The sequence below is a fragment of the Cyprinus carpio genome, chromosome B7 (genome assembly GCF_018340385.1).
Source record: "Cyprinus carpio isolate SPL01 chromosome B7, ASM1834038v1, whole genome shotgun sequence".
In the NCBI taxonomy this organism is placed as follows: domain Eukaryota; kingdom Metazoa; phylum Chordata; class Actinopteri; order Cypriniformes; family Cyprinidae; genus Cyprinus; species Cyprinus carpio.
The window spans coordinates 39,992,757-40,006,105 of record NC_056603.1 but is presented as its reverse complement, the minus strand read 5'-3'; the positions used below and the strand labels follow the sequence as shown (position 1 = coordinate 40,006,105).

Here is a 13,349-nt window from a genome sequence, read left to right as displayed (position 1 = left end):
GCGTTTTCAAGGATTCCTGTTTTGGGTGTTTGCATGGAAATGATTACGTTGCTGTTTTCAAAAACTTGCACTTTGAAACCTGTATATGCGTTTTCAGTCCCCAAAATGCCATTGTCATGTAAACGAACAGGCAAAATGCTTAAAAAGTTTTCAGTTTTTGGCTGAAAATGTTGTGTAAATGGCCCCTCAGTGTCACATTGTAAAAAAAAAATCATGATTTTAACATTAAAAACACTAAAAACGCTACGGTAAAAACCTGTTCATCGGTTATCAGTAAGTTTCCTTACTACTGTAAATGCAGTGAATAACTGTAATAGATCTAACCATACGTTTAATGTATTTTTACAGTAAAATACTGTTAAATGTACCATTTTTGAAAGTGAAAAAGAACAAGTCGTTGTTAAATTTGAGTGAAAAACGTAAACTTAATTTTTTTTTACAGTGCAGCAAATACCAAATACACTCAGCCATGCATTTGGTTTATAAAAACAGATCTCTAATGACTCTTAGAGAGTCTTTTTTTTTTAGCTAAACTGAAACTATAAAGTTGTATATTAAATTACCGAGAGTACACATCAGTGGTGGTCCTGATATGTTTTTGGCTGATGTTGTTTGTGTCTCGTCAGGTGGCACAGAGGGAAGAGCAGGTCCTCCGTCTGAGGGCTCAGGTTGTAGCTCTGCAGGGGGATCTGCAGGTACACTGCGCTCAGCTGGAGAGTGGAGACGATGCCCTCGCCACTCTGAGCCAGCAGCTCCGAGACACGCTGGGAGAGCTGGAGCACAGCCGTAAACACAGCCAGGAGTGTGAGCTGCTCATCAGCACTCTCAGAGACACCGCTGCTACCCTTCGCCGACAGGTAACCTGACACTAACTAACCCACAGCTTGATTAGGTGCATGTGTTCCTTCATGGTGACCCAAGTAGGATCACACATCTTGCTCATTCCTGTCAAACTAATTTGGTCCTAACCATTCAGAATCACTAAACTCAAAGGGAATTAAAGGAATCTGATTGGTTGATTGGTCAATAATGAACAAGATCTCTAATTGAAAACATTTTTATTATCGATATGCACAAACAAAATCAACATCATCATCCATATTTTAATTAACAAACAAATAAATAAATAGTGGTATTAGGTGTATATATTGAATATGTTGTAATATTGAATGTTACCTTTTTTAATCTTTAATAATAAAAAAAGGTAAGGAAAAGGGATTTACAAATATGATATTATCACACTGACTTTACTATATGCTTAATTTTTTAAACTTTGGACAATATTGATATTAGTAATGGGGATGTTTTCATATTTATTTATTTATTTATTTTTAAAGAAAAAAAAACAGTTAAAAGGTATTTTTATCACACAGTAGCATTTATTTGTTTTTATTTCATAAATTACATTCATTCTTGTCTTGTCATAAAAAAGATTTAATCACGTGACTAATTAAGACAAGTTTTTTTTGTTTTTTAAATATTAAAAAGCTGCAACAAATTTTTGTTCAAACATATTTCTTCACAGTTTCATACTAATAATTTCTTTATTTTATTTTTTTTATTATTATGATATCAGGAGAGTTGTATCACCCTGACATTTTGCTTAGGATATATAAGAGGTATATCCTATTCATTGCATGTATGAATTGCATTTTTTATGTGTTTTTGAAAAAGAAAAAAGTTATTAGATCCATCAAAACAGTGAGCATCATGCCACTGACCCAGGAATATTACTCCAAAGATACTGATCAGAAAAGTTGTCCTGCTTCTGAGAAACCACTGTATATTCACACCTGTGAACTATTAAATTGGGTATGAGAAAGGCTGCAGATCTGAACTATGAATGCTCCATAATGCCACAGACTTAACCTGCTCATCTCCTCCCTAGAGTTAAATTCTGTTGGGTTCAGATTGCATATCAAGCCAACTGAAACCTAGTTACCACACATACAGGTGGAAAGTGGCTTGTTAGTGCAGCTTGAGGGGTGAACACAATGGGGAAGGAAATCTACGCCATTCTCTGGGTGCAAAAGCCAATCTGAGCTTCAGAGTTTTTACCGGATTGTATCGATCCAGGTCAGAACCCTCACGCTGCTCACTATGTGAGGAGAGAGCATTTCCAGGTGTTTCATTTCCCACAGCATCAGTGAGAGAGCTGTGATAGGCTCTCTTGAGGAATTCTGGGAGTTGAAGTTGCGATTGATTTGTAGTTGTTGGGTAAAGATTGCATGTGTGGCCCTTTCAGACACAGCGACTGGTGTTTAAATGGACCTGAAGTTGTTTTGATTTGCGTGTACATTCACCGTGAGGGTGGCTGGGTGGTGTAAAGTGGAAAAGCCTGCTGGGTCTGCAGTGTCTGCTTGAAATAATGGGCATTGCTCTCAGCGGTGGAGGGACAGGCCTTGTCTACAGCCCATTGGTGCGGTCACCTCTGTCAGATGCTGTGCATACTAGGTGTGAGGACCTTCCTGAGCCTTTTTCTCCTCCAGCACCTCCGGCTTCTCCTCTCAGATGCCTGTGATGCCCAGCGTCCCATTAGAAATCCCTAAACATCACACTCATACACGCTATATTGATCCAACTGTTTTCAGTCAGGACCTCTGAACACACGTCCTTCAGCCGTTTGCACATGTCTCCTCCCCTTAATTTCTCCCGCTCACTCAGAACCTGCTGGGCTGTCGGCATTGTAGCGCATAACCTTCAGCAGAGTAAAAAAAGGAAAGTTTCCTTTATCTGTGATTGTGATGTAAAACAGTCACGTCAGTCAGTCGCCTCACTGTCTTCATGCTCAGTGGAAGCTGTCAGCTGTAATATACTCACAGACACACTGCTGTATAAAACTCTCTCAGATGATCCTCAGATGGACCAGGGGCTTTCTAACTATCTTGATACAGCTATTTTGAGTTAGATCACTCGCACATGAAAGTTTTGTCATTTACTCACCCTCATGTAAAATCAAACCTGTATGAATTTGAATTCTTCAGTGTTGAATGTGCAGGTTGCTCTTTCCATAGAATTATAAATTGGGACTGATGCTTTCAAGATTCAAGAAAAGTGCAAATGCAATATAAAAGTAAAGTCTGTGCGAATTTATATAATAGCTGTATGTGAGATTTTAGTCATTATTCATTGATAATCTTCTGCTCCAGTGGACTGTTATCTGCTCATTGAGTCAACTGAGGTACCGGATAAGTCTAATTTCTAAATGAATCATTCAGATCGGTTTTGTATACTAAATCTAACATATCATAGAACTCAAATGAACATTTCATTCATAAATTGGACAACAGCTTTTCTCATGCTACTTTTTTCTTTTGCAGAACACAAAAGAAGATATTTTTAAGAATGTTGGTAACTGAACAGATACCATTGACTTGTGTTGTATGGACAAACAAAAAAAAAACACCATGATATTTCTCAAAATATCTTCTATGTTTCACAGAAGAAAGAAAGTCATACAGGTTTGAATGACATGAGGGTGAGTAAATAGTGACAGTATTTTCATTTCTGGATGAACTTTTGCTTTAAGCACTCCATTGGGTTTTACGTTTTGTTTTGTTTTTTATTCATGTTATTTTCATTTGTTCGTTCATTCATTCATATGTCCTTTTATTATTTTAACTGCATTAAATTAACTTAAAATCATAATTTATTTTATTCAGATGTCTATATTTAATGTATTTCTTGTTTATATTGTGCCTTTGTAAGGCACTATAAATTGTCAGTATGATCTGTACTATAAAACCTTCCTTGCTTTTCCTAGCTTGTTGTTTTATGTGTTTCTCAGAACAACAGTAACAGACAGTGTTACATAATGAAATATTATCTTCATTACGCCCGAGGCCATTTGGAGCTGTTTTATATTCAGTCTTCAGTTCTGACGGCACTGTGCTGGACTGATTTATCTTTCTCAGAAGGAAGAACTTAACTGTCATTAGGGCCTGTTATCAGACCTTAACGGATGAAGAGAGGAAAATAGAGACCAGATTGAAACTTTACAGTTTGCTTTACAGTTCAGAATGACTACCCACTCTTTCTCTCTAGATTAAAACTTATTTCCCTGTTTTATAACAATTTTTTTAAGAGATAGTTCAACTAATTTCCAGGGGCGTAAGAGAAATCAGAGAAGTCCTGGCTTATGAAGATTAATTAGGTGATAGATCATTTGTCATCTAATTAATATTCAGTAGTCTTAACTAAAAAGCAGGTAAGTCGGCACTACTGGGCTTTGAGGTTATTCAAAATATATTTTTAGTGAATGTGTTACCTAGGAATGAAACCCATATAATAACAGGAAGACAATTTTCATATTTATTGCCCTCAAGTTTGATTGTGTAAAAGGCCTGTTGCTGTCGTATGAATTTCCAACATCATTGTAAATCTAAAAACCTTGTGTGTTTTCGGCTGAAGAGCAAGAAGAGATGGTAGTGAAGACACAGGCTGATTTCTCCATCTACCGGGCCACTCACATTCACTCCGACTCAGACTACGAATCCCAGCTGTCCCGTGTTCAGGAACTGGAGCACGTGAGTGAAGGGCTATCGGTGTTTGTCTTTGTAGTTGAGAGAATCCCCACATGCTACTCGCACATCTGCATGGATCCATCACCGATCCATCATCTCTTCCTGTTACAAAAATGGGCTTTAAATGGACCCACCTGTTCCCCGTGTCATACGTTACTCTGTGCATTGACACCCTGCAACTTGGGGACTATTTATCAGTCATAAGCGGAGGCTTTTATTAAATCTGAGGCTTTGTGCAAGTTCATGGGCACCTTTGTGACTAATTGTTTGTTATGTCAGAGTGGCAGCGAGCCATCCAGCTTTAATGGAGTGTAGTAGAGCGATCCATCAGGCTGTCGGAGAGCTCGCGCATCAGCCAAAGTGTCAGCGTTTCGTCGCGCTCTACGCAAACGGCAACGTGATTTAGTGCCCTCCTCGCGCCACTGCCCACCCGCTCCCCCTTCTCAGATTGATTACCCTTCTGTCCCTCTGACAGTGCCTGCCATCTTCTGGCAACCTTTTAGCAGGGTTTTATAGATGATTCCAGCACCTCGTTTGGCTATTTATACATCTGTAAGTGGCCATGAAATATAGATTTGTCTTGACACGTGTCGGCGCTGAAGCGGCGAGTCCTAGCGCCTCGTGACACCTCGTTATTTTAATGGTGCCAAACGAAGGGCCCCCAACCTTGCCCGTGTTTGCTGATTATGCCTGTACTATATTAGTTTCACAATCAGATCTCGCTAAAACCTGTCCCGTTTGCATGCAGCAAGACAGAAACGCGGCGTCGAGAGCCGTGACACGCCGGTTCACCTGTCAGAGCCGTGACGTGCGAGTGCAACCCGGTTCCCAGGGTAATTAAGAAACGGCACCCACACATAGAGCATCCCAGAGACTTAATTGAATGGTTAGCACGTCAAAAGCACAGGCTGCCAGATTGGAGGCGACACCTGTCAGGGACAAACCTTGCGTCGAAACCTCAGCAGGCGTATGTGTACATGCCGCAGTTGGGATGCTAATTGAAGGCCATACGGGAGAGGAACGGAGTCGAAGAGGCGAGCGGAAGCAGCGGGTGTAGCGATAACCTTAGGGATGGAGACAGCTCGGGGAAGAGGGGGAATTCTTATCCGCCTTAGGTCGGCCCCTCCAGCGCCCCGGGCATCAACACGACTCCCCCAAGGCACAGTCACAGAAGTTTGACAGCTGTGTGACGACTTCGCATGTTAGTGGAGGTGTGTGTGTGTTTGTCCTCAGGCACTGTTCCAGTCACTGGAGCGCTGTGGTCAGAGCGCCCAGGAGTCGCGGGTCTGCCAGCTGGAGTTGGCACGGCACCGAGATGCCAGTACGGCAGGTAAGTGAACTCGCAGCTCACTTTCTGACTCGATTCTCACACTGATTCTAATCAGCCGTGTTTTTTTGCAGAGGTGCAGCGACTGCAGGAGCAGGTGAGGAAGCTCCAGGCGGATGCAGCGGATGAGGGCCGGAAACGAGCACACATTGATTCTCTGGAACAGAAGGTAGCCAATCTAGAAGGAGAGCTACAGGCAGCTCAAAGCCAGTGTGGCCAGGTAAACAAGTACACACACACATACACACACAGTATGTGTACACAGCAGATTCGTTTTGCCTGTGGTGGATTCTCACAGTCGCCCTCTCTCAGGCTATCCAGAAGAGAGACGCCCTACTGAGACAGTCCGAGGCTGATCTTCTGCAGGCACGGGAGAAGATCCGAAGCAAGGCGGCGGAGGCAGAGAGACAGGCCGTCTCTGCTCGAGGGCTGGAGGCTGATCTGCAGAGAGCCAAGAAAGAAAAAAGGCAGAGGGAGAAAGAGTGCGCCTCACTCAAAACACAGATGCTTCAGCTCAGAGAACAACTGAAGGAGGCTCACACCACCTGCAGAGACACGGGTAACACAGAGCAGAACACCTGTAGAACTTTCATGGTGGATTGCCATGCTGTAATTAATTTTAAATTTCCTGAAGAAATTGGAAAAAAAAAGCTTAGAGTGTACTTTAAACTGATGAAACTGCAAATGGCCCCAAGAAGTATTTGGACACCTAAGCCAAACTCTGTACTGGGTAGATTACTTAGAAATTGTAGTCAGTTAATGATAACAATTTACATGACAAAAAATTTAGTTATTAATGTGATCTATAACACGAGACATTTTAGGTAATATAATCGGACCACTTTTCGATTACTTTTGACTTGTTTTATCACATTAATTTGAATAGGATAATCTTGTATCATATTGATATTAAAGTACAAAGTCGAAGAAATTATATCGGATTTTTTGTCATCAACAACATGAAGTGCATTAAACATTTAGTCAAGGTTTCCCAAAGATGGCTCCTTGAAGGTACTGCAGAGGATTTATAATTTTATGAACATTTAAGAATTAATTAAATCATACAAATTTAAAAATGTAAATAAATAAATAAAAACAGAACACTGTTAAATATTTTATTTTATATTTTACCCAACATCAGAGAGATCCGTTAACAATGAAATCTAGAAGGCTTTCTGAACAGATAAAGGGATAATCAATAAATTATGAATAATTCACTGCCATTGTGTTAATAATATATAATCATGGTATTGATAGCAATGGAACTGTAGTCTGATTATGAGTACATTTAAAATGTATTACACACTAAACTACATCTGTGCTTACTCTGATAGGACACATTCATTAAAAACAATCTTGGGGCCAGCTGATTAAAAGTCTTTGTTAAAATGTCTAAAAAAAATGAGATAAATTTTGGTTCAGAGAAAGCTTGTTTCTTCGGTTTACCATCAGATATGGTTAACGGAAACTCAGATGTGCTTGCTTGACCCATGAGAACACACCATGGAAATTCATGCTGGTCTAATTTGTTCATTTCAGCAAGGCAGTGATTTTCTCTTGATTTTGCAAAAGAAAAGCAATTGCATTTAAATCTGTGTGATAGAGCGTGTGGGTTTGTCAGAATGTGTGTGTGCACCTGTTTGTGTTCTTCAGCAGTCTGAGTCTCCCGTCTGAAATGAAAAAGCCCATCAATTCAGAGCCTCAAGCCATCAGATACATGCACATCTTCACACACACCACTGTGGGAATGATGCTCATTAGAAACAATATCCTCAACGTAGATGAAGACGGGCAGACGTGGCCATGGTATACCCTAAAAAGGGATTAGCATGTTATTTTATATGGCCTATAACATATAATGACTTGGACTTAATGAAGGTTTGCACACACACACATATATATTTATATATACACACATTATGTGTGTGTGTGTGTGTGTGTGTGTGTGTGTGTGTGTGTGTGTGTGTGTGTGTGTGTGTGTGTGCAAACCTTCATTAAGTCGAAGTCATTATATGTTGTAGCTCATATACAATAACATGCTAATGTGTGTGTGTGTGTGTGTGTGTGATTTGATCAGAAGTTCATATATTGTTAATCATATCCAAACCTCTGACACTTTCATGTGAAATCACAGATATTATGTTTTATATGTGTGTATGTTTCAGCCCAGGAGCTGATGCGGCAGCAGGAGAAAGAGCAGCTATTGGAGAGAGGTCAGCGTCTGGCTCAGGAGCAGCTCTCAGAGCGTGTGGCGGAGGTGGTGCTGGCAGAGAAAGCTCAGAGGAGACTCCAGGCAGAGCTCAAGAGAATAACAGAGAGTCTGGAAAGCACCCAACTGGAGCTGCAGGACTCACGGTAAACTCAAAACCAGGGAGTCAGCATGGTCCAGTTTGCCCCTGCTGGTAGATTCCACAACTACACAATTATATGGGAAAAATGGATGGCCATTCAAAAGTAACCATGTGTTCTGACGAAACTGTTTGCAGCAGCATAAAATCATAGCAGTATTTTATATTAATTGACGTCACAGCTCAACACATAATTTTTCGGTTTAATCAAAGTGAATAGTCACATGGAAATTGCAACTCAAATTATTGGTTCAAAAATGCTTAAGTGTCCAGAATTAAACACCTGTAAGCAAAAATGGCAGCGTGCATGTTGCTTACTTTCTCAGCATTGACTGTTTTCCAGTGCGCTTTAATGCAGTTTGAGTGATTAGTTGGACAGCATAGTACAGCAGACAGCTTTCCAAACTCATATCACACTCATATTAAAGGGATACTCCACCCCAAAATAAAAATTTTTTCATTAATCACTTACCCCCATGTCATTCCAAACCCCTAAAAGCTCCGTTCATCTTATGAACACAATTTAAGATATTTTGGATAAAAACCGGGAGGCCTGTGACTGTCCTATAGACTGCCAAGTAAATAATAGTGTCAAGGTCCATAAAATGTATGAAATTCGTCGTCAGAATACTTCATCTGCCATCAGACATGCAATCTGGGTTATATGAAGTGACCGGAACACTTTTTTGTAAGCGAAGAAAACAAAAATAAAGACTTTATTCAACAATTCCTTTGTCAACAGTCTCCTCTGTGTCTCTCCATATCACCGTATGCTGCGTATGCTCTTCTGTATCATCCACGCCACAAGGATGCGCTGTTTTATTTCAAATCAAAGCTAAATATCCATAGAAACAGCGCATCCTTGTGGCGCGAATGATACAGGCCTCCCGGTTTTCATCCAAAATATCTTAAATTGTGTTCCGAAGATGAACGGAGCTTTTACGGGTTTGTAACGCCATGGGGGTAAGTGATTAATGACAAAATTTTCATTTTTGGGTGGAGTATCCCTTTAAGGCTGCTAGTGAAGCTATGAGCCGATTAATCCAAATTTCTCAGCTTTATGCTACCTTCAAGTCATGTCTGAATGATCATATTTACCAGATGAGTGCACATGAACACCACCACAATCCCAGTATTACCAGTGGAAACTCTGGATTTTCCTTAAGCCCTGACTTTCTGAGTTTGGGTAGGTCTATTGTAGGAATATTTCATGTTAAATACAACTTAAGGTCTATGGATGGCAGCTGTCGATTACTGCAGAAAATAATTTAGTAATTTAAAATGAAGGTAATATATTAAAACTACATTTCCCATGATGAAAGCAGAATTATAATAGAGCGCACCAGTCGGGTTCCAAAGTAAAAATATTCTATTCATTTTCTCCATAGAGGAATTGATTTTTAACCTTTACAGACAGACCTACTGTGAGCTACTGTGTTGTTAATTATCAGTGCATATAATTTCAAATAATTTTTTGAATAGTCAGGTTTAACAGTAGGATTACTGGTGAGAAACTATATTAATCATTGTTTTGTAAAGAAATTTTGGTCATGTATGGTTGTATGATTTGATAATAGCTTATTTCTAATACCCTAGTGGTAAAAAAAAAAAAAAAAAAAAATGAATGAATGATTGGGAAAAATACTTTTGGAGCTAAGGCGACAGGCACTCTTGAATTCTATGGAAGTCATGAAAAAGTATGTCAGCATCAATTGCACATCTTATACACATTTGCTCTCCATTTTGTGTTGCAGTTGCTAAAAAGCATCTGGTTTGTTGGTAGATAAATAAGAGAGGAAGAAAGAAAACTAAAATTTACCCTAAATGTCCATGGGCCTATTTAAATTTGCCCAATTCATGCAATTTCTTTGAATAAATAGCTATTTGATAATGTAAAGGTGTAAATGTCCTTTAAAATGCATTCAGTTGCATTGCCCTTCAAAATGCATTGCAAACTGGGCATGAAAAAAATGCCCAGTTTGCAATGTGATGGCACAAACCTTCCCAGATGCAACTGTATGAATGCTTTGCTTGTTGAAGCCACATATGTGAATTCTGCTCTTCCCAAATCTGTAAATCATGTGCCAGATCAGTTGTGCGGATAACCCCTGATAAAGAGAATAAGCCGAAAGAGAAAGAGAGAGAGATGTGTGTGTACTGTGTATATTTATTATGTATATATATAAATACACACACATGCACATATATATTTAAGAGAAATATGTCATGTTTATATATTAAATATATGTGGCCCTGGACCACAAAACTAAGTCTTAAGTCGCTGGGGTTTATTTGTAGCAATAGCCAAAAAATACATGTATGGGTCAAAAATATAGATTTTTCTTTTATGGCAAAAATCATTAGGATATTTTTCATGAAGATATTTTGTAAATTTCCTACCGTAAATATATTAAAACTTAATTTTTGATTAGTAATATGCTTTGCTAAGAACCTCATTTGGACAAATTTAAAGGCAATTTTCCCAGTACTTGGATTTTTTTGCACCCTTAGATTCCAAAGATTCAAATAGTTGTATCTCGGCCATATATTGTCCTAACAAACCATACATTAATGGAAAGCTTATTTATTCAGCTTTCAAATGATGAATAAATCTCAATTTCGAAAAATTAAACCTTATGACTGGTTTTGTGGTCCAGGGTCACATATGTATGTGTAATATAAATTATATGAATATAAATTTTACATGTAAATATTTTAAAAATATATACTGTAGTATATGTGTGTATTCATATATACACACACATATGTAAACAAAAATTTATGTAAACAAATTTTTTTATTTTGGATGCAATTAATCGTGATTAATCATCACAAAGCACAATATTATTATTCTAATACACGTATACACTTTAACTGTACAAGTCCAAATCAAACAGTTTTATCAAACCAGATAGATAACATATTAATAAAAAAAAACCCATGAAGTGACTGTGTGTGTAAATGGGCACCATTATGTTCCAAACAACACACAGTCATAATTACATAATTATACTATGAACCCATAACTATGAGCTTCCCAGGAGGACTTGCTTGCAGCATCAGCAAGGGAGAGAGAGAATGGGATTGGGACTCAAACCAGGTTCCCACAGCTCTTACATTAGGTGTCCTGAGCATGAGTTTTACTAAGCGAAGCTGCAATTCTCAGGACAGCTCAGAGTGTGTTTTTGCCTTCTTGACCCTTGGCATGCTGCTTTTACCTCTCGCTCTCTCCTCCTATGAGAAGGTGTTCTGCTCAATGGAGGAATCACTGTGGGTCTGGATCCATGTGTGAAACAGATGTTTAACTGGCTGGAAGAGGATGAGAGAGCGCATCTTAACTAGCACCTTACCAAAGGTCTCTTGTTCAGTCAGCCATCCGCTGGTGCTCAGCACAACTTCCCATCTGCCAATACGCATTACAGAAGATTTAGTAATTAAGTGGTAAGTTGAGGACTAAATTGGGTGTTTGTGGGCCACAGATCTACCCCGAGGTCCCTGCAGCCATGCAGATAGGGGATTCTAATTGCTAGGGATATTGATCATTCCAGGCGAGGGTGTGCTGGGGGATTTCGCAAGCGATCGATTAGCTGTTACCGTGGCTGCTTCGCCAATAGCAGAGAAAGAGGTAAGAGAGACACGTGGGGCTTTGGCAGGATCTCCCCATGCTCTTCACCACCTGAAAAAGTGACACGTCACCTAGTCAACCACCCGCTTCGGTGCCCACACACCCTCTCTTGTCCCTGACTTGTTTGGGTTTTCATCTGAAGGCCGAGAAGGTTTGGGTTGGTCAATAACTCTTACTTCTGCTGCGTTAAGCTTTTCTCTTGCCTTTCCCGTTTTTGTGAGTGATTTGAGACGCTGTGGTGGGTCTGATTTGTTGTGGTTGGGTGTGATTTGTTGATCCATGCTGAAACGGTGCATGAGCTCATCGCCGCCCTGCTCTCGTAATTAGTTTCGGCCACACTCATTAAATATTCACGCTTGCCTTCTCTAATTAAATCTAACCTCTCTCTCATGCTTACCGATCCTGCATGTTATCATGCCTCAATTAAGATGCGTTCTGGTCTGTCTGACTGACTAGTCGAGTTGGAGAGAGATGTTCTGGAAGTGTCCCATTCTCTCATGCCTGATACACAATTTGCTCTGTAAATAAAAATCCCACACTCCATGCCGTGCTAAAAAAAAGACCATCTTAAACCAGATTTGGCCTCCAATGGTCCAGAGTCTGTTTACTGACCATCTAATGCATATTGCACATAAGAATTGTTAGCATACTTTAATTATTATGGAAATAATATGCTTTGAGTCCTCCCAAAAAAATACATTTGCTGAAAATATACTCACCCTATGGTAGTTGAGTTTATTTCCTTATTAAAACAGTTCTGGTGAAGTTCAGCATTACATCACTTGCTCACTAATGGATCCTCTGCCATGAATGGGCGCCATCAGAATGAGAGCCAAACAGCTGATAAAAACATCTCAGTAATCCCTGTGACTCCAGTCAATCAGTGAATGCCTTGTGAAGTGAAAAGCTGCGTGTTTTTAACAAACAAATCCATCAATAAGGCATTTTAACTTGGAACTGTCACTTCTGGGCATAATACAAGTCCATAATCGTTAATAATGCTTCCTCCATTTTGACGGCACCCATTCACTGCAGAGGATCATTTGTTGAGCAAGAGATGCAATGCTAAATTTCTCCAAATCTGTTTTTAAGGAGAAATAAGGTGAGGTGAGTAAATTTTCAAGTGCAAACTGAATGCAATATTTTCGGACACTTAATTGCATGTTTGGAATGTATCATAGTTCAGATTTTAATTGTAAAATTCATTGTTAAAAGTTAAAATGTATCATAGTTCAAATTTATATTCAGTGCAAGTAGATGAACTAGTCATGTAATAAAGCACTGAACTAGTGTTGACCCATTCAAGTAGTACTTAAGTACACTTTTATGTGTAATTTCATAATTCTGTTTTCTTTGAAATATGTTTAAAGTGTAGTGCTGAATGTACTGACTATCTGGCTGTAATTTCTATTGAAAATTTTGTATTTAAATATATTTGTAAGTACATATTTGCAATGATGAAGTTAAAATACATTAAACCTTAAATGTAATACTGAATACCACACTGTTATTTATATATATTAATA

The 13,349-nt window shown here is 39.1% G+C and overlaps 1 protein-coding gene across 2 annotated transcripts in view; it reads left to right on the top strand.

Annotated features, from left to right (window-relative positions):
- Positions 1-13,349, top strand: part of LOC109053859 (trichohyalin-like) — a 227,183-nt gene that overhangs the window by 194,365 nt on the left and 19,469 nt on the right. For both annotated transcript variants that reach the window (XM_042728648.1, XM_042728646.1), the window contains exons 18-23: positions 627-856; positions 4,403-4,526; positions 5,757-5,853; positions 5,925-6,070; positions 6,163-6,409; positions 8,016-8,205. In XM_042728648.1, coding sequence (XP_042584582.1) covers positions 627-856; positions 4,403-4,526; positions 5,757-5,853; positions 5,925-6,070; positions 6,163-6,409; positions 8,016-8,205 — 1,034 coding nt within the window. The remainder of the gene's footprint in view (positions 1-626; positions 857-4,402; positions 4,527-5,756; positions 5,854-5,924; positions 6,071-6,162; positions 6,410-8,015; positions 8,206-13,349) is intronic.